Source organism: Silene latifolia, chromosome 11, assembly GCF_048544455.1.
Source record: "Silene latifolia isolate original U9 population chromosome 11, ASM4854445v1, whole genome shotgun sequence".
Taxonomy (NCBI): Eukaryota; Viridiplantae; Streptophyta; class Magnoliopsida; order Caryophyllales; family Caryophyllaceae; genus Silene; species Silene latifolia.
The window spans coordinates 17,115,759-17,137,672 of record NC_133536.1 but is presented as its reverse complement, the minus strand read 5'-3'; the positions used below and the strand labels follow the sequence as shown (position 1 = coordinate 17,137,672).

General features: G+C 37.3%; 3 protein-coding genes across 13 annotated transcripts; 1 reads left to right on the top strand and 2 right to left on the bottom strand.

Moving 5' to 3' along the window:
- Positions 1-1,121: 1,121 nt before the first annotated feature.
- LOC141611245 (uncharacterized) lies at positions 1,122-16,079 on the top strand. Of its 11 annotated transcripts, XR_012528573.1 has the most exons (18): positions 1,135-1,531; positions 2,610-3,006; positions 3,109-3,286; positions 3,378-3,517; positions 4,424-4,830; positions 4,924-5,198; positions 5,381-5,481; positions 5,809-5,953; positions 7,373-7,441; positions 7,530-7,575; positions 7,969-8,426; positions 8,710-8,789; positions 9,398-9,533; positions 11,010-11,177; positions 12,399-12,582; positions 14,495-14,577; positions 15,407-15,856; positions 15,981-16,079. XR_012528573.1 is itself a non-coding variant. In XM_074429744.1 (16 exons), the coding sequence occupies exons 1-16, from the start codon at positions 1,432-1,434 to the stop codon at positions 15,530-15,532; spliced, it is 2,925 nt and encodes a 974-aa protein (XP_074285845.1). In that variant the 5' UTR covers positions 1,122-1,431; the 3' UTR covers positions 15,533-15,971. The 11 variants fall into 11 exon arrangements, 3 of the variants coding, with proteins under 3 accessions (XP_074285845.1, XP_074285847.1, XP_074285846.1); XR_012528568.1 differs by lacking the exon at positions 11,010-11,177; XR_012528572.1 differs by lacking the exon at positions 15,981-16,079 and having other exon boundaries at positions 11,010-11,134; positions 15,407-15,971.
- A 486-nt stretch (positions 16,080-16,565) lies between these two features.
- On the bottom strand, positions 16,566-18,439 carry LOC141611249 (B3 domain-containing protein REM21-like). Its single transcript, XM_074429749.1, has 2 exons — positions 18,132-18,439; positions 16,566-17,237 (listed from the first exon to the last, which is right to left on the bottom strand). The coding sequence occupies exons 1-2, from the start codon at positions 18,201-18,203 to the stop codon at positions 16,818-16,820; spliced, it is 492 nt and encodes a 163-aa protein (XP_074285850.1). The 5' UTR covers positions 18,204-18,439; the 3' UTR covers positions 16,566-16,817.
- Positions 18,440-18,842: 403 nt separating this feature from the next.
- LOC141611246 (putative pentatricopeptide repeat-containing protein At3g49142) lies at positions 18,843-20,590 on the bottom strand. Its single transcript, XM_074429747.1, has 2 exons — positions 19,916-20,590; positions 18,843-19,813 (listed from the first exon to the last, which is right to left on the bottom strand). Exons 1-2 carry the CDS (start codon positions 20,485-20,487, stop codon positions 18,940-18,942), a joined length of 1,446 nt encoding a protein of 481 aa, XP_074285848.1. The 5' UTR covers positions 20,488-20,590; the 3' UTR covers positions 18,843-18,939.
- Positions 20,591-21,914: the final 1,324 nt, after the last annotated feature.

Genomic DNA, 21,914 nt, shown 5'->3' with positions numbered 1-21,914 from the left:
TACCAAGTAGTAATCCCTGGTGCGACTGCTTATGTTTGAACGACGTCGAGATGTTGTCAATGGTAACTCTTATATAATCGCCCAATAGCATGACTGGCCAAAAGGCGGATAGTCAAAAATTAACATTTACAGTATATACCTAGTATATAATTTTGTTTTGATAATCCAATAGTTAATGATAAATATTGACATTCAAATATGTAAGATATTGTTTATACACAAAATCTCATTGAAGATGGGCACTATTCGTCACAAGCTGAAGACGGATAATGCCCCTCTCACAAGATGCAAGTGGCAATATGTATGGGTGCTCCATTTTTCCTCCCACTTGCCAACCCACTTGCTTTATTGTGAGAGGTCTTCAACTTGTGACGGATATTGTCCGTCACAAGCAAGACGCTTTGTTATTTATATAGAACACATAAAAGGTCCTTATCAATCTGCGATTTTGGGCGTTTGATAATGCACTTCAAGTACTTTATTTGGTTGAACCAGTTTATTTGACGGAAATTTTAGGTACCTTATTTTTTCATAAGCGTTTAACAAGTAGCTTATTTGCTTAAATAAGCTACCTGAAATGAAATGCTAGCTAGAGTAACATTTGAGATTTCAGGTAGTTATTTGCTTTTCTTTTCCTTTTTTACCCCTTAAATCTATACTATTAGATAATTATTATCACATTCTTTTACGTCATTTCATCAAAATCAGTTACCTTTCCCGTTAGTTTGACAATCATTTTTTTTATATAATCAGTTAGCTTATCCGCTCCTAATTTTCAGCTACATCTACTCTATTAGTTACAGAGCCTTGGTATTTAAAAACAATAAATCGATTATTATTATTATTAATATTAAAATTAAAACTGATCAAATAATATCCGCTTCACAAAATCTCATTTGTGACGGCACGTATCCGTCACTTTGGAGTGACGGATACCATTTTTCCTCACAAATGACCCAAATAGAGGAGAGAGGGAAGCACATGAGGGTGCCCCCACCTTGTCCCCCTATCCATTTTGTGAGTGACATTATCCGTCACTTACTCCGACCCGTCTTCAGCAAGACTAATTGTATCCGCTTATAGAACGGATTTGACCAACACTAAATACAAAATCCAACACTAAATACAAAATCCAAAGTGGATAGACATAAAGAATAGGAAAAAGCAATAACCCGGCAAAACACCTGAAACACGAACGCAACGAGACTCCTTTAACAACCTCTCCTCTTTCTCCGTCTTCCGACTTCTCAATTTTTTCAAACGCAATTCCTTTCAAATCTTTCTAACAATACCTAAATTTTCGCGGAATTTCGAATGATCATCATTAATTAAAATTCAATTGTTTATCTTATATTGCTCAATTTCATATTCGCAATTGAATTTCTTCTATACCTTGAGATACAAACGGTAGAATTTTGAAGTGTCGTAACAATGGCGAAGATTGAAACGATACAAGATCTTATTGAAGAAGCTAAAGTTCGGTTTCTATGGTGGACGATTTGTATCTTTTCTCTTACTTACTTTTTATCACGTATGTTTTCCTTTATTTTTATTTTTAACGTTTATTTCTTCGTTTTTAAATTCCTCGTTGTTTCATTTTGCTTGTAACCTTGAATTATCACGTCTTTCCACATTGACGAAATGGCGGAACCAGGATTTGTTGTTACATAGCGCCATTGCGCCAAGTGTTTATGTAATAAGGTAAATTAGAAAAAAGTCGTAAATTTTATTTAAAAGTGTCAATTTTTTTTAATTGTACGGGGCGACTGTCCCTGCTAGTCCTGGTAGTATCGCAATTGCCGTCCCAAGGTTACATAGATTAGAGGTTCTCAATTGTAGCAACGGTAGTGCTTTAGACCTTTAGTTGAGTTAGTTATATAAGGATTTGGGGTCGACTAACATAAATATCGTAAAGCGGCTTTATGAAGGATTGTTGTTGCCTTGTTGGGAGTGTGAAAGTACAAAGTGTCAACCATACACTATTGTTTGAAGAAAAATGTTGTTTAGGGGAGTGGCATATAGTTCCGCTGTTTCCTTTGATTGTATACGTTTCTCAAAATTACCGTCACATATTTTGAAAAACATATACGTACAATCAAATGGAACAGTGGAAGTACTCTAGTTAAACTTTATTGGTTTGGACTTTGGAGTGCCTTGTGAAGGGTAATGCCGTTGTGGGGTCATAAGATTTAGGGAGTAAATGTTAGACCAAGAGCCAACATAGAGTGTGATCTAGTTACATTGTGAGAACATCAATGAAGGAATGGGTTTGATTGTTTTTGGTTATGCGCATTTCCACAATGGTACACAAATGCTTACATGCAGATGTAGTTTGATTAGTCGTACAGTGGTTTACAGAACGCCTGGCCGAAATTTCATAATTCTCTGACAGTTATGGTGGGTCGGGGGAGTAGTACACTAAATCTGTTAGTTCATATTGGAGGCACAAGCTTGAATGAATGCATTATGTATTTTAAATACAGTAGACTAAGGTTTCATGTAGAAGGCTGTGCTGCTTACTCGTTGTTTCGAAGACTGATACTGGATATTCTGTCATACTTTTCTAAATTATCATATAACTAGTCGTGGTCCTTCCAAATTTCATGCAGACACCAGCAAGTCAATGTGGATGAACGTACCAATTGCAGGCTTGATCGCATTGTTTTTGCGTTATCTAGCTAATGAGGTAGAGTTTCGATGGAAGGTTACACCTAGCAGCAAACCCACACGTGTCACTAATCTGTCGAAGACCCGAATCTCGGTGAATGGTTCTCGTCTCTCTACCGTTCCTTCAAAATGGAGGAGGAAATTTGATTCACCTGTTGTAGAGGCTGCAGTGGAGGACTTTGTGAATAGAATTATTCAAGATTTTGTTACAGACTTGTGGTATTCTAATATAACACCGGACAAAGAAGCTCCTGACCTCATGCGCACGGTTATATTGGAAGCCCTTGGAGAAGTTGCAGGAAGGATAAAGGAAGTAAATATTGTTGATTTGTTAACACGGTAATTTTTGTACTGATTAGCCTCCCTTGTAAAGTTGTACTGTTTTGGTTGCAGGTGAATGAGTTGGTATGTCATAAGTAATAAAACTGTGTAATGTGTCAGGGATATAGTCGACTTAATAAGCGATCATCTGGAATTGTATAGAAAAACTCAAGCCTCTATTGGTGTGGATGTTATGGTCACTCTGTCTTCTGAAGAGAGGGATGAAAAATTAAAACAGCATCTTATGGCTTCTAAATCTCTTCATCCGGCATTGATATCTTCAGATAGTGAGTACAAGGTCTGAATAGTCTCTCTTCTCATTCATTTTTATTCTTCTTCTCATTGTTTGTTACTTTGTTTATATGTAATTTGTTGCCTATACCTCACAGTATTTTCAGAGGCTTGTGGCTGGATTACTTGGTGTAGTTCTTAAGCCTAGAGAAGCGCAGTGCCCCCTTGTTCGATGTATTGCTCGAGAATTTGTTACTTGCTTAGTAGTCCAACCTATTATGACTCTGGTGTCTCCAGTGTGAGTCAGTTTCTGCAACTGTTTCCTATTATATCTATTTTGAGGTTGCATTAAATTTCTTACTGACATGAACCTATTCATCTTCTCTTTGGTATCTTATGGGTATATGCTGCAATGATAATTCAGAAGAAAGCATAGACGAAAATCATTTAGTCATAAGAATCTACCTGATTTACTTGACGTTCCTATCTTTGAGGAGTTCTTGTGAAGTATTTGCATGATGTGTCTGCCTTGGCATTCAGCTCCCAAACCAATCCACTACCCTAGAAATGGCATAGGATTGGATATACTCTGGAGTATTATTCTATGGTAAAATAGTGGTAGTTGAAAGTGTATTTATTTGGATGGTGGTCTTTAATCTGTTGGTCATCAAAGGGTTACTTGATTGATATTTAGCAGCATTGGTTTTTTTCATTGGTGCTTGAACTAGGCCTTTTGTCCAGCTTATATATCTAAGGTTTAGGTCATCTTTGACGTCCAAACAGGAGCTTTCGGAAGTGTATAATTGTTACACTTTTGACTTTCCTCCCTAATGGACTTCCCATAAGACCGTTTGCATGGAGCCAGTAGTTATTTCTTTCCAATTTCAATCCCAAATAATTTTGCTGCTTTGTTTTCTTACGATGGAAAAAAGTGCTTTATTACTGCTATTCATCCATCTTGGTAGTTCTGCTATATGTTAAACCTTCCGTCCTGTTGAGTTTTGAAATTTAATGAATAGATGGTTCTCTTCAACTTGTAACATGTGAGGTTTTTATAACACTAAATAAATATTTTGTTATTTTGCTGACATGGAGTGAATGACGCATTTGACGGTAGTATTACTGATCAGTTTGTTTACATGTTACATGTCCTGAATAAAATGAATTGCTTGTAACTTTTTTCCACCTTTTTTTTGTGTTTTAGGTATGTCAATCAGTTGGTTGAATTTGTTCTTCTTCACATTAGAGAATTTTTGATTGGATCAGATGGTGATGATCATTCACCAAAAGCAGATAATGATCGTTCTGTTGCCGAGGAGGGTGTAGAAAGTGGTACAACTGCAAATGTGGGACATGAGAACATCGGTGATCAAGAAACTGATGTGTTACCAGTTGCAATGGATGACCAGAAGGCTGTGGCCTTGGAGACTTCACCAGCCTCTTCTAATGTAAATGATGGTGAGTCCATGCATCCTAAAGTTGCTGAGTGGGCACGAGTGCTGGATGCTGCAACTCAGAGAAGAACTGAAGTTCTTTCCCCAGATAATCTTGAGAAAATGTGGGCTATTGGAAGACATTATAAAGATAAAATCCACAAATCTACAAAACCTGGTATGGAAACTATAGTTCAACCCTTTCCTGAATCAAGTTCCATAGATCAAATTAAAGATGATAACAAAAAGTTAAAAGTGTCTCATAATGCAGGAAAGTATTCTGCTTTAGACTTGTCTACTATTAATGAAATTGGGGACGCAACTATCACTGATGGGAATAAAGGCAGGGTTAGGAGATCCAGCAGTACTTCTGATTTGAAAATTGAACTTGAGGAGAAAAAAACTTGTAGTGGTGAAAGCGAAGGACTTCTCCTTTCAGAGGACTTCGACAGCCCTGATTTTGGTAGGCATATACATAACTTGAATGATGTTTCAAGGTCAGTGATCAAGGCTCAAGGGTCACATTTCCCCAAGCTTAGGTGTCGGGTTGGTTCTCTCTCTCTCTTTGTAGCGTATCTTTTCCCATTCCAGTGGATCACAATATTTACTATTCTTTAGCTTTGGATCATGAGTAGTATAGCAAAATGGCTCACTAAACTACTCTGCTTCTTATATTGTGAAATAGAGGTAGGCTGAATTATTGATGCAATAATTGGCTTAATTGGCAGGTCATTGGGGCTTACTTTGAAAAAATTGGGTCCACGTCATTTGCTGTGTATTGCGTTGCAGTCACTGATGCGCAAAGTAGCACATGGTTTGTGAAAAGGAGGTATGTAATGTTTCCAGTTTAGGCGCCAGAGTGCTACGAATGATTTTGGTGTAGATAACAAATTAACAACTAGCTTGTCTTTCTGCCTAGTACACGCAAGTCATTAAAATTCTGGTTTCACGTCATTTTGGTATATTAAATGCCACTGCTGTGTCATCTAACTTAGCCGGAGTAAAACATTTCGTCTGCTAAAGTTGATTATATTCTTTCCCATGCGGATTACACTTTCAACCTTACTTTCTAACATGTTCTTTTAGAGAGAATGTTCGAGTTAGTAACCTTCACAGCTGCACTTCATTGTTGTCATCTGGTGATGATTGTTTGCAGATATAGGAACTTTGAGAGACTGCATCGACAACTTAAGGCTATACCCAATTATAATTTACATCTGCCCCCTAAAAGAATATTTTCTTCCAGCACTGAAGATACATTTGTGCATCAGCGTTGTATTCAGCTTGACAAATATCTGCAGGTGTGTCTTATTTGGGTTATTTAATGACAATACTCTAAACTATGGGGATACTGCTCAAAATACTCCAAACTCTATTTTAACTATCAATAAAACCAACTTTTACACCTTCTCCCTTATATTAGTATAGATGGACCGGCTACCTGCTAAACCAGTAAAAATGTGTTTGACCCCTCTTTTTCTTTTCTAATTGTCATTTACATTCCATTAACACCATTAATGCTCTCTCTCTCTTTTCTCCAACACACCAAAACACTATTGACGATCCTTACGAACATGTCCCGTTGATCTTCCCTAATCCCATCTTCTCCATATCACATACAAAATATACAATCTTCTGGTTCAATACACCCATTTTCTGAAGAGTTTCTCTCTTTGGCATTGATGATCAAACAACAGCATTGAAGCCCCGCTAAAATGGAAATATCCAGATTTTGTGTCTAGAATCCAATTATGCAAAAGATGAAAACAAAATGTCCAGAGATATGTGCTCTCTTCCAACAAAAAAATTGGTTTCTAATTTGGTGTATAGATGCCCAGAACTAGAAGGAAGAAAGAAAATAGCATATAAGATGGTAAATATGCCAACTTTCTTAAATTACAAATTCCCTTCAAATTTTAAGCAAATGCATAAGATTGTAAAGAGTTTATTAATCCCTTTGAATCTTAAGGGAAAATTAACCCAATAATCAAAAGGAAAGCTGATAACTTTTTGAATTAGAGATCAATTTCAATAATTTGGGTAATCAGTTGAGAATCAAAAGTATGTCAATATATTAACCCAATTTATACACTTCATCTTAAGCCATATTATCAAAAGTAGGATGTTGATGATCATGCAAACCCATCTGAACATACATACTAGCCATGGCAAAGAAAGAAAAATGTCATGTATAAATGTAAATTGTATATAATATGATCGATTTTCCCTTGTTATATACTCCGTACAATCTGAATTTGCTCTGATAGGGAAAGATTATTGAGTAGTACCACTTGTAATTTTGGAATTACATGAGTTTGATAAAGATGAAGATGAGTTTTTCATTTGAGGAAGGAGAAAGAAAAATTAAAAAGTGTGAGAGATAATGAACCATTAAAATTGAAGAGAGAAAAAAAATATTACAGAAAATCTTAAGCAGGAAGATGAGGACGTTTAAAGAGATAAAAGTGGGCCCGAACTACAAATAACCTGCTACAAGTAGTCAATAAAACAGCTATTTTGTTTAAAGCGGAGGGGTGTAAAAGTTGGTTTTATTCGTAGTTAAACTAGAGTTCAGAGTATTTTAAGCAGTACCCGCATAGTTGAGAGTATTCCCATTAAATAACCCTATCTATTTTCAGTAGTTTGTCTGGGCGAGTGGGCGGGGCTCTCTTTCGGACCTATTTTGTTTATCATCTGAAATTTGAATCATTTTGTGCTAGGATCTTTTAGCTATAGCTAATGTTGCTGAGCAGCACGAAGTGTGGGATTTTCTCAGTGCTTCCTCAAAGGTAAGTGTGGGTCAGCTGCATATAATTTTATTTGTTCTAACTGATAATCAAGTTGAACTGTAAGACTTAATGTCTATTGTCTGTTCAGAGCTACTCATTTGGGAAGTCGGCATCAGTAATGAAAACACTTGCAGGTATGTGCTTAGATGCTTTTGTCTTCTGTTTAACCAGCTACTGTATTCACAGTGGTGATTTATGTGAATAATTTTCTCTCTCTCGTGTTTTAGCTTGTGAGTGAAGCTGCTTGCAAGTGTATATATTCATCATCTTGCAGTTGGATAAGCCAATCTGTATTTGTTGGCCATAAAGTGATTTAAATTGTGTGTGTGTGTTTTTTTTGGGAGGGGGTAGGGGTGGGGGTCGGGGTGCTTACTTGTTTCAGGCTTGAGATTGATGGCTGCTGGACTGTGTGTAGAAGAGGGGATATTCGTTGTTCTGTCTAGATTCGCTAGTGTTTAGAAAAATCCTACAAGCTTTTTGAACTCTATTTCAAAACATCGACGACTTTGTTGTGGCATATGATGCAGTCAATGTAGATGATGCTGTTGATGATATTGTACGGCAGTTTAAGGGAGTTCCAGAGGGCTTAGTGCACAAGGTTGTTGGTTCATCTTCTTTGAATTCTGGAGCCCTCAGATCTGTACCAGCCAGACACCTATCCTTGAATGAATCTGATCTAAAGATGCATACTTCATTGGATGCTTCAATGGAATCAAGTATGAGTGTTTCTGATGATGACGTTGATATTAAAACTCGCGACCTTGTTGAGGATTCTGCTGTCAAAGAGAATGGGTGGCACTCAGATAACGGATTGAAATCCAAAGTTCCAGCAAGGGTGGTCAGACAAACTGAAGATGGTGCATGGTCATATTCTAAATCAGCTGAAAAGAGCCAGCGCTTTGAGATGAAAGCTGATTTGACTGGAACAGCTGGCTTGCCAGTTACATCTTACCCTATTAATGACCCTGTTGGGGTACCTCCAGAGGTATCATTCCTTCCAAAATGAAAATGTAATCAATCTATATATTTCTGAAAGAAAGTTAGGGTTTAGGCCTTAAGCTATTTGACTTTCTCCACTTTTATGCTATTCTTCGTCAGAATATCACTCTTCCTTATTGATGTTTTGACGTATTTTCCTGCATTGAATATGTAACGATTCTAAAGAGAGAACAAAGCTCTGGAAATTCTTCTAAAGATAATCAATGTGAACTTTACCGAGCACTGCTCTTTAACTTGTTCAGAATCTTATTATCTTCATTTTATTGCAGTGGACGCCACCCAACGTGAGTGTACCTGTGTTGAACTTGGTCGACAAAGTATTTCAGCTTAGCAGGCGAGGCTGGATAAGGTATATAATTGCTCATCTTGCAGAAATTCATTTCTTCAAAATTCTCTCCATTTTGTGTACTTGATTACCCTCCCAAATTTCTTCTCTGAAATTGCTGCCACCTGTGCTTCTATGTACTTAGTTTTTGCCTTTGTGGATGTCATTTTGTGGGTGAAATTAGCTTTGATTGCAATTAGATTGAACAAACTGTCCTAGATGTTTTTGAGTTTTCATTTACTGTGAACTGTGGTCAATTGGCTCTTCAATCAAGGGTCTGATGTTGAAGGCTTTGGTGAAGATAATACCATTGTTAGAAGTGATGAGTACTGGTCTGGTCCTGTAAGTTTTTTTACTGTAGTTATCGACTGGAGAAATGAAATTCTTATTTGATTCCCACAACTCACTTCATGTGGGAGAAGTGATGAGGTAAATGTATGATTAGAAGTCTGAAAATATTTGTTCTCCAACGCCCTATGAATGCATTGGGCTTGTGCTACACTGACTAATATCTTGAAAATTGTTACTCTATTTCTAGTTACTTATTTACTGAGAATTCCCACTGATCTTCTACCACTGGGAAGTGAGAAGTAGGAACCACATTATCTCATTCCGTATTGGTAATACCACAGGAGGCAAGTTTTTTGGATCTCAAAGCAAATATTGCACATAGTAATGGAAGATGCAGTTGATGATTGGCTGATTGGACAGATTAATTGGTTGCGCAGAGAGGATGTTGTTGCTGAAGGGATTCACTTGGTCAAAGACGTAAGCATTTCAAGCCCTTTATTTCTTTCAAATTAGTATGTCCCTTGCTGGTTCTGTGTTATGTAGTCTCCTACTGTTTTGCGTGTGCGTATCTTATAGACTTCTTGTTTATATTTGAAGTATAAGATGACAAGCATACCATTTCCTTAGAACTACCGTTGAGGTAACTAACTGTAAGCTTAGGTACAGGCACCGCCCTGACGGAGTCTGCTTTCATCTAAGTGCAACACCAATCAAAGAAGCTATACAGAGCCCTTTAATTATTAGGTATATTAATCATTGAAGTTTAGAGAAATTTGCTTGAGGTTTTTATTTTTTTTTGTTTCATTCACAAACTCTGTCTCTGTGTCTAGTACATCGACTTTAATAAGCTAAAAGTTACTTGGTCATTGAACTTCAGTGTTTAGAGTTCCCGAACATGGCAGAGTACAAGTGAAAATGCAGAAAGGACGTAAAGAAAAGGATGAGACCAAAATACCAGCAAAAAGTAAAAACCATATACGAGGAACGAAGTTTGTAATGTCGTTGCTACTTTGCTTAGCTTTGAAGGTTTTTTCTGATTGAGCTCCTTTCCCTCCAAATTCTCTAGCCAAAGCATTCATTTGAGACTAGATAGCAAACCAGTCCATTGGGATGAAACCTGATATACGAGCATTCTAGGAGCCGGCGGAAGTGAGAGTGGTGAAATGGACATGGGTGGAAATGAACTTATTTCTTCATCAAAAGTCGGATAACATTAAACAAGTCTTGTCTCTCAAGGCTCATCTTAGTGCCTGTCAGTCTGTCATTGTTTTAACTCTGAATTACCTGTAGGAATAGTTAAATCTTAAATGGCTAGGTGGTGAGAAAAGGAGAGATCATCTAGTTAGTTGGGAAGCTGTGTAGTGCAAATGTGAAAGGAGTTTTTGGTTTAGTTGAATGCTTCATAAAAAAAGGCTGCTGGGAAGTGGTCATGACATTTTCTAGAGTCTTTTCTCTTTGGAAACATATACTTCAGAACATGTACGATAAACTAGCCAGTGGGTAGGACTCTTGGCTAGTTCCTCATAAAACATGCTTCCTCTGTTGTCTACAAAGTTGAAATTGGAGAGAGAGTTTCCTCACAAATAGTTCCAATCTTCATAATGCTACATTTCAACGTGACTCAGACCATATTTTTGCTATTCCTGGAAAAGTCATTTGAAAAGAGCTATTGAGTGAGAAATGGAGGAGCTTTCTACTTTTGAGTTCAATAATGAAGGTATTAGAGAATGAGGTAATAAAAAACCCTTCCTAAAGTCCATCTGTTTTGTTGGACTAAGGTATCCTTGGTGAGATTAGGCGTAGGCCTATTGCTGCACTTGATCCTTTTGTTTACGTAATTTTTGGGAGAAGGAGCTTGAGTCCCATCTTTTTCTTCATCTTGAGTTTGCTTCTATCTGTGGGAGATCAATTGAAACTTGGGATGAGCAATGGGAATGTTTCTCTCTTTGGCAGGTTTCTCGCAAATGACATTTGTTGGTAAATGTAAGTGGGAAGAAAGAAGTGAATTCAACTACATTACCCCTGTGCCACAAGGGCTCCCACAAACTCCCACAAATGACGGGATAAGAAGGTCAAATGTACGCAACAGTACCCTAACAAAACAGGGAAGTTGAATGACTGGTATACCATAATAAGAGCATTTATTATATTGAATCATTTAGCTTTATTTTATCATAATCCAGTACCAAAGAATTGCGAGTCTCTTAACTCCTTCGAAAATGGAAATAGTAGTGAATACACTTTGGATAAGTGCAAGGTATTATGGGGGTAGTTACTCTTGGCAACGACTAATTAAAATGTATGCGTTTCATGAATTCGTCGGTTGATGCAATTCTCAATGCATATTCAAACCCTGCTACCCTGCCATTGATGGGGCCTTTAAGGTACTCGGACATTGTTTTATTTCCTCTTGGGATAATGTATGGGAGTGGTTTTTAGCTTCCCGTTAGGGCTAGGGCGTTAAGGTAGTGGGGGTGTTCTTAGAGGATCTCAGCAATTTTCTCCAAGTGAATTGGAAACACTTAATTTTGTAGCTGTGAGAAGAATTGTCTTCTTAAGCTTGACTTTTTTTTAATTAACTTCCTTTTTTCATATGGAATCACAAACGTCCAAAATCGTCATGTTTGATATAGGAGGCATCCCCTCTTAAAGGTAAAGTCTACACCTGAAGTTTCTGAGCAGACCCTTGCTGGACTGCTTTCTTTAAATATTAAATTGCGACCAATCCACTTATATATTCTATTTCCACTGACCAGACTCCCCAATCACACTTTACTGCACTGATCTTCTGTGCAATGTTTCCTGTCATTCTTTCTGCAAACATCTGCATTCTTGTTGTTTAGCCTTCCTCTAGGCTTACGAGTAATTCTAACATGGTAAACAAGATCTGATTGTGCGCCTTTCTCATTGAAAGGCGCTGACAGGCTTTCTGCTCATTACATTCGGAAGCAATAGTTGATAAAAAGCACTCGTACTTTACTCAGACAAGCTAGATCCTGGATCCTGCAGACTACCACTTCTGTAATTCTTTGGTAAGGGTGGAGCTCTGTGGTCAGTCAGGAAGTCAATCTCAGGCTCTAACAGTGATCATTGATTTAGAGCAGAGTGTTTTTTTAAGCTTTGGGCAATAAATGCCTTTTGGTAACAGCTGAGCCACACTTACAAGGAGACCCCCTACCCACCCCCACCCCCTTATGTGTGCTTCTTTGTGTTTAATCCGTTGCGGACCTTTTATCCTCTTTGTTTATTTATGTAATCATGTTGTATGATTTAACTTGTGTGCTTGATCATGTACTTTTCCTTGGCGAGTGTGGTTTTTCACGTACATGTATATTTATTCAGATTCTGTGGCCAGATGGTAAATTCTTTTTAAAGCTTGAGATCACTAGTGGCGGATTGGATGAAATGGAAAAGTGTTTTCAAGCTACACCTCGTGGAGCAAGGAGTAAGTCCTCGCAATCCGGTTCATTTGAAATGGAGTTTGAGGCTATTCGAAGAGCTAACTACGTCAAGAAGATGATTTTCAGTAAGTTCATCTGACTCCTTGTAAATGCTATGAGTTTCATTTACTAAATTCTGGTAACCGGGCCTTGAAGGCTGTCAAGGTACTCAAGACTCGAGGTGTCGAGGTCTATTATTTCCCTTTGCATCTGCTATTATCTTTGGTTTTCGTTTCTATTTTTGTTGCTTTGCTCTATTTGTTTTTTTTTTTTTGGTCTTTTCTCATGTTTTTCTATATCCTTATGGCCGTTCGTGCTAACCCCCGAACCCTAATTATTTGACGACTAGATCACTCTTGGATCTGTGTATGAGAGACCTTAAACACTATCTTTGGTTTTCTATATCAGGATCATTGTTATCATGAATGATCCATTTTGGCTGAAGTTTTTCAGTGCATATTGACGATACCTGCGTTACTCCGACACGGTTTCCAGGTGGCGTGTCGCTTGTCGGACACGACACGGTGGCCGACACGACACCTGATACGTGTCTGACACGGCTTTGCCGGAAACGACACTGACACGGCTGTGACGAAATGTCAGCCAAAAAGTGGAACTTACATGGCACTGTGGTAGACACGGGGATTGCTGTATAAAGCAGTGTTACTCTGACACGCGGACACGTGTCGGTGTCGGACGCGTGTCGGCGGTCAACAGTGTGTCAACGGTGTGTCTTGACCAACTGACACGACACATTATTTTTATAAATAAAAATAATTTTAAAAATAAACATACAGTTTCCATAAAATTAAAAATTCTAGTTCGTATATAAAGTCGATTGCCAAAAAAAAAAACATAAATAATGAACTGAACCTTTTTTAAACTTGCCAAATGGAAAACAAAGAGTTGCCTCTTGTTAACAAAAATAATTAAAAATAAAGAAATTTGACTAGTCAACTTTTATTAGGTCATAACTTTTTTCAACTATTCAGCTTTCACAACTATGCAACGCCGTCGTCACCATTCCAAACAAAATGAAAAATATTGTACTTTCATCCTTCTTCTTCTTCTTCACTATAACCCAACCCAGATTTTCTTCTTCTTTACGAAAAATCCACCGCTGTACTCTCTCCGGTGCCGACACGGCCAACCTTAATCTTTCGTTGAAGAATTAACATTGAACTTTATACAGTAATCCCCGTGTCTACCACAGTGCCATGTATTCCACTTTTCATTTTTGGCTGACATTTTTGTCACAGCCGTGTCAGTGACGTGTCACGTGTCGTGTCGGCCACCGTGTCGTGTCCGACAGCAGCCGTGTCGGAGTAACGCAGGTATAAAGTTCAATGTTAATTCTTCAACGAAAGATGAAGGCCGGCCGTGTTGGCGCCGGAGAGAGTACAACGGTGGATTTTTCGTGAAGAAGAAGAAGATTTGGGTTGGGTTAGAGTGAAGAAGGGTGAAAGTGCAATATTTTTCATTTTGTTTGGAATGGTGGCGACGGCGTTGCATAGTTGTGAAAACTGAATAGTTGAAAAAAGTTATGACCTAATAAAAGTTGACTAGTCAAATTTCTTTATTTTTAATTATTTTTGTTAACAAGTCCCAAGGCAACTCTTTGTTTCCATTTGCCAAGTTTAAAAAAGGTTCAGTTCATTATTTATGTTTTTTTTTAGCAATCGACTTTATATACGAACTAGAATTTTTAATTTTATGGAAACTGTGTGTTTATTTTTAAAATTTTATTTTTATTTATAAAAATAACGTGTCGTGTCAGTTGGTCAAGACACACCGTTAACCGTGTCGGGGTAATTCAGAAATTTCGTGTCCGACACCAACACGTGTCGGCTTGTCGGAGTAACACTGGACGATATTGTTAACTTAGTGTTAAGGTACAGGTATCGATTATCGTAGATAAACTTGCTCAAACAGTTGTGGGTGGGTGTTGGATATTGCAATGAAGGAAGCATATTAATTTCATTGTCTACTTGTAAACAGACGGAGCTCCAGCGCCGCTGGTCAGTTTAGTTGGGAAGAAGCAGTACAAGCGCTGTGCACGAGATCTATACTTTTTTCTTCAGGTAACAGCTTTCTTTAAAAGCTTTTATAATGCTTAATAAAAAAGAAATTAATGAATTGGATTATGTTGAAATAAAAGTAGTTCCACGTACGAGTGCTTTTAAAGTTGGTCCAGGTATAAGCTGCTCAATGGTAGAGCGGCTTCTCTCAAAGCCGCTTTCTGGCAGAGCTACTTTGTGTCTAGTTAAACACCATTGGCAGAAAAGAAAACCTACTGTGCCGCTGCATGGACCTTTAAACTCGCAAATTACAGTACTACTTAAGCACTGAACCAAAACAAGCTCTCTTCAAATAAGAGCTCAAACCCGTGTTAAGAGCCACATGTGAGTATCCCACACCGAAGAAAGAAGAAAGAGTTGAGCACTTTGTAAGGCCTAGGAGCTACTCGTACATTCTAGGATGAAATCTTCTTTAAGCATATGAATTCTCTCCTCCTTGTAAGTGGGGCTCAGGTCTTGATCTAATAATAACTACACTCAATAGTGTATATACTATGGACAATTGGACATAAAGCTGACAGAAAATTGCGCCCCAAATGTTTGTATAGTTTCTACGTCGTATTTAACAGCAGCACGTGCATTTGTGGGAAGTTGCTCAGCCACGGAGCGGCTTGTGCCCGAACCAGTTTAAAAAAACCCGATCCTATGTGGTCTCATTATTGATTATTGTTCGACATAACACCAATATGTTAATAACTTAATATCTTTATTTTTAAGCATAATAAAAAAAAAACCGTTTGCTTCCTCGTAACCAGTCTGTTATTTCACAGTAGTTTCACTTGGTCAATTGAATTTAAGAGTAGCTTCTAAGAGGTTTATTTCACGTATGCAGTCGTCAGTGTGCCTGAAACAAGTTGCTTATGCTATTTTGGAGAGCTTGCTTGTGTCGGTCTTTCCTGAGTTGAAGGATCTTATTAGTGATATTCATCAGAAGACACAGGTTGAGCCTGTGGAATAATTGAGAACACTCGTCTCGTCTAGCATTTAAGAAGTTTTAGTTGTTTGGGAGCATGTTTTAGCTCAAAGCAATGCCTTTCGCTCCTTTCAAGTTGGAATCATGATATTTGCTTTTCCATTCGATGTGGGACGTAATCAGACCGTGATGACCTGTGAAAGGAGAGAAGAGACAATTTGAGATAGGTGTACAGGAGCAATATTGGATTTCAGATTATTTTTTGGTAGAAAGGGTTGGAAGGTGGATCAGTGTACAGGTTTTGTGAGGTTCCTTTTCAGAATGTTCTCTATTTTTTTATTTTTTTATTTTTTTTGGTATTACCCTTAGGTTTATTTTTTGTAACACGTGCAAATGCCTAGGTCGAGTCATGAGTTCATTCATCATACAATGTGACATTGTACAAACTTTGCATTTTAGTAGACTTGAATGCATTCATCAGTAACAATCTAAGGAGTTTAAGGTAGAATTGTAGGAAATGAAGGACCGCGAGAGACCTTGAGGAGTACCAACATACTGGCACCGGAAGCTATCATTGTTATTTGCCATTTGATATTGTTTTGTACTGTTTATGTATATTGTACCACGAGTTTGCGGAATTGTGGTGTCTAAATGGTGGTTCAGCTTAAATTTAATTTCAAAGCCGTAAGTAGCTGGGGAGTTAAATTCAGCGAAACTACTGTTTCTGCTGCCGAGTCTGAAAGCTGACAATTTGAATTTTGCAGAAAAATGTCGTTTTAAATCCTTATTCTGGGATTCTTGATGCAGTTTTCATCCTGAGTAATGTCGGAACCTTCTCGATATTTTAAACATTAAACAGGAGCTTCACTATTACTATATTTCAGAAGGCTCGGAACATTTAACATTAGTTTGCTTCTATATTACTGCGACACTTCACTTAGCTGCCGTGTCGCGTGTCCGACACTTATCGTGTTGACACCGACACGACACTTTGACATTTCATTTTACACCAAAAAATTGAAAAAATTGTCGTATCCAACACTCGACACGTGTCAGACACGACACCCGTGTCGGAGACTTAGAGTAACACAGGTTTGCTTCCAGCAAAAGGATACAGTTTGATTCTTGATTTCCCGGATCATTAAACATTATCAATATCTAAATTTTACTACAGGACTTCCCTAAATGCATCAATCAGAAGCATCACTATTACTAGATCTCAGAAGGCTCGGACACCACCAGGAAAGACGATTACCATATTAAAAACTTAATACAGACGATAATAAATTAATACTATAGCAGTTTGCTTCAGCAAAGGATACAGTTTGTCTCAGACCAAGCCCATTCCGCCCTGCTGCTGCTTCTCGTAATTCCTGCTTTTGTTGACTTTCCTTTTAACTACGGCTCGTTCCCCATCGCTTGCATTTCTGTTATCCTTTCCCCTCTTATTCGCCTTTACCTTCTCGTCCGCCATCTTTTCCTTTACACTACTACCCTCTTGTTCCTTTTCACATCCGCTTAGCCCAAAAATGATGACGTCGAATACATGGTGTCCATTGTATTTGAACACCACAAAGTCCCCTGCTTCTAGTTTATTGTCCATCACAAACCTGGACCATCCTTCTTGCATGTACAAACCATCTTCCATTTCGCCCAATGCCACTGCCCAAAGCTTACCAGATCGGCTTTTCAACACCACTTTCTTAGGTATCTTTTTGCTTATATTTTCAACAAAAGCATTCGGGATTTTCTGTCAAAAATTAAATAATTGTGAATATGCTCTCTTTTAAACAAAAATAACAAAATCTTTTGTAAGATCATCTAAAATGTTGAACCAAGTTGTCTAAACTGGTAAATACCCGGAAAACATTAAATGTTGAACCAACTCACCTTTTTTTTAGTTAATAAATTTTAGTCACCAAATAGTCAAATCAAATACTAATAACAGTAGAAGAGTCAGTTCATGAAGTACAGTATTAGCATTAGCTATCCAGAGAGCATTCTGCCGCCGACGACGACACCACAAACTACAATAACTCTGCCTAGAATGACAATATCAACACACTTCCATTCTCATCCCCCATATCTATCTCATTATACAAATTCTTATTTACGACTATTGTAAGCGTGTAACGGAACTAAAACAACTCATATGTCCGGTTAGTAATGAGCATTTATTAGTGCCAGAGATATGTTTTTGAATCCGTTTCACACTTAACAAGATCTCAAGAGAGACTTATTACTACCCCCATTCTTGTTATGAAACCTTATTGAGTTCATGTGGGGTCTGTCCATTAAATTGCCTCCTACAAGTTTTTGGGGAATACAAATCAAGCAGAGAAATATCCAGTGAAACTTTGGCTTATACTCCAGACAATTCAAATAATCATTCATCCAATCCTATCATGGAGCACAAGTAAACTTAGCCAAACGATTTATCGATTTCACCAGGCTTATACCAGCACCTTAACAAACTTGTTGAAGACGATCCATTTTAGCGAAACAAAAAGCTTGTTTCTTGTTCTACTACAGGTTCTTATAAGAGATAGATTCAGCTTCGACATGACACATGCTATACAACAAATATTGTCTGCAACATGGAATATTAAATGATGAATAGCAAAGAAAAGATAAAGATAGGTACCACATTTGTAGAGCAGAGATGAGGAAGAAAAACATTGAAGAATTCAGGATACTTCACATCCGAGGAACCCATTTCCGAAAGCTCTGAAAGATTTTCTTTATGGTACTCGCCGGTCTGACGGTCTCTCCCGTGTATCCCCGAACTCTTCACTTTTCCTAGGTATAAGCTGGCTCTGAAAGATTCTTAAGTTCAAAAATGTTAAAGAGACCAGAAATAGTATTCCAAGTAGATAAGTTCCCTTTTCCTGTATTAAAGAGAACTTTGCTCCTTTATGCTCAGTTTAAGGAAACTGAAAAACATTAATGTCAACAGCATTTAAAATGACAGCTCATTTTATTGGCACCACATTTTCTACTTTCCACTTTTAGTAAGCACATAGTTACAGAAGAAATTCTACATGGACTCATTTCCTTTCCTTAATCAACATAAATAGTAATTAGTGACTGTAATTATCATTATGATTCCCAAAAGCCAACCTTTCACATGCTTTCTGAGTTGCAGAATACAAACCTGCCATATTTTTACACGGATGTCGTCGTGATACATATCGTATGGACCACGATCGTCACATTTATCCTTGAGAAAACGTAAAATGGTCCACTCATTCTGAATCATCTTGGTAATGTTTTTTTTACTATAGATTTGTGCTTGAATCTAATACTTGTAAGCCATCTGGTTCAAGATCGTGAAATATATGACAATCAGAAGCGGTTAATAATGGACTAGTGCCAAAACGGAGAAGTAGAACTCATTCCAAAATACTTTATGCTGAGGCAGTTCTTGGATACCATCATGGTCTCTTCTCATATCATGAAACGGGTACTTGCATGTTTAACTCAGATGAACTGTATCCAGGGTCTTTCTTTATTTTATTAAGTCTCAGAGCTACGTTAGACGACTCAACTCCTTCCCAATCACCCGCAGATGCATACATGTTGAGAACAGAGCAGAAATGGCCAGCATCTTTGAGGTCTAGTTTCAGTAGCTGCCGGAATATATCAGCTCCCATCTCAGTGTTGCCATACATTTTGCATGCATTCAACAATGCACCATAAGCCCCTATATGCGGTTGCATAGGCATCTTATCCATCACTGAATGAGCCTCATCAAGTCGTCCTGAACGACCAAGCAGGTCCACCAAACAAGCATAATGTTGCGAATTAGGAACTACGCCCCATCTGTTAATCATATGACAGAAAATCTGAACCCCTTCTTCAATCATGCCAGCATGACTGCAGGCAGACAATACAGAAATCAAAGTAGAATCATTCGGCTTAAATCCCAAATCCTCCATTTTCCATAGTAGGTCAACCGCGTCTTTCCCATTCCCGTTTGCTCCCATAGCCTTAATCATAGCATTCCAACACACCACGTCTTTTTTATCCATTGCATTAAAGCACTTTTTCCCACAGTCTAGATCACCACAGTTCGTGTACAAGTCTATGAGTGCAGATCCTACAAAAACATCATTGCTAAATCCTCGTTTCACTATCAATGCATGAACCCGTCTGCCATGCAATAAAGCTCCTGATCTACTACAACTAGAAATAATGCTAACAAGAGCGGTTGAATCAAGTGCCATACCAAGTACACTCATCATCTTCCTAGAATGTTCAATTACCTTGCTCCACTGTTGACAAGACGAGAAACCTTCCAACAACTGCGTCCAAGCAACCACGTCACTGACATCCATTTCACAAAACACACAATTAGCTTCATCAATCAAATTACAACTAATATACATGTTAATAAGACCTGTTTGAAGCTGCTGCTCTTTATTATACCCTGATTTGACGATAAGACCGTGAATTGCAGAGCTGACGCCACCGCAACAACCACTAGAAACAGCTGAAATCACACTCATAAACGTAAAACAGTCCACACATCCCACATCTCCTCGCATCAAGTTAAAAAGCCGCAACGCTTCTACACCCATCTCATTATTAGCATAACCAGAAATTATAACATTCCAAGAAACAACATTTCTCACAGGCATTTCAGCAAACATTAACCTTGCAACATTCATACACCCAAACCGCGAATACATATCAACCAAACAAGTCTCAACAATCACATTACTCTCATACATTCTCCGAACCCACAAACCATGAACCGCTTTCCCCATCACCGTCAAACCCGTATTCGCAAACGCTGGTAAAATACTCGAAATTGTAACCTCATTGGGTTTTACTCCACTTAACAGCATTTCCGAAAAACAATTAACAGCTTCATAAAAATGTCCTCTTTTTGTGAACCCAGAAATCAAAATTGTCCAAGAAACTATATTTTTATCTTGAATTTGATCAAATACTTTACGGGTATCGGAGATTAAACCGAAAGAAGTGTAATCTTTCATCAAACAATTGGAAACATAAACAGTGTTGGTTGTACCAGAAACAATGATTTGGGCATGTAATTGACGAAGAATTCTAGGGTTCTTGACAGATTTGAGGAAGGAATAGAATGATGAGTTTTGAAATAGTGAATTTGGAGTTGATTTGTAACGAACAAGTTGGAAATTAATTAGGGTTTTTATGTGGCGGGAAAACCAAGTTGAATAATTTCCCCAATTAAGCATTTTGGACCATGACTCTAGAGGCTAGCAGGGGCATCCCCTATATACTAAAAGATTAACAAATCTCCAAATTTTCCCGCTTAAATTTCCCGCCTAAGTGATATTCTAATAGACAATATTTATTTCCTAATTAATTAGTGTTGACTATCTATATTTACTACTATTAAACAATATTTATCTCCTAATTAACTGTATAAGATCAATTATTATTTAACTTTTATATAAATAAGGCTAATAAAATATTTCATTTGAATTATATAAGCAAATTTTCTACCCTTTTCAAAATAGAGTTAAACTGCATTAGTTTGATTAATTATCAAAGTCTCTAATATCTGTATCTAAAATACCGTGCATTTGCACGGGTAGCTACACTAGTGCAATGCACGGGTAGCTACACTAGTGCATAAGTAACTAGTAATTGTGCCTTGATAAATGATTAAATGATAATGGTGTGGGTTTGATCGGGTTTTGCGTGATCTAAACTCGATTTGATAATATTATGTTGCATAGATAACCTATTTAAGTCTTTCTTAAGACTCAATTTATCATTTAGTTAAAATATTCGGAATACATGTTTTTTTTACTTAATTTGATTAATTGAACTCAATTAAACTTATTTAAGCTTAATTTAGGAGGTTAATTAAATTTATAGGAGTTAAACTGAATTTATAAAAGCAAAACTAAACTTAACTTAATTTATAGGAATTGAATTAAACTTAAAAGAAAGTGACTTTTAATCTAAAAAAACATGGCCTAAGTGTTATATAGCTAACTAATTTGAATTTGTTGTATCTTATTTGTATATGATTATTAATATTAATTTGTTTTAGAAGTTAGACACTTCTAGACTATTTAAAATGAAAAATACTATCTAACAATTATCTGGATATATAATAACCTGTAAATTTCACGGGTTTTTAAGTTATATTTGGTTTTAAACTAGTTGTATTTGAGTCCTCAAATAGGATCAAAACAATGATATACTTTGAAATAGTTTGAGCTTAATATTATATACTTACCTTACACACACGAAAAAAAAAAATGCGCTCCTGCCTATTATGTAGCTTATATACCCCTATTTTGAATCCTCACTTAATTGTATGCAATTAGAATCTCAAGAAAGAAAATTAATGTATATACTTTCACGGTTTCACTAATACAACAATCTTACCCTAGACTAATTACATGTTTAAGATGATTAACCTTAA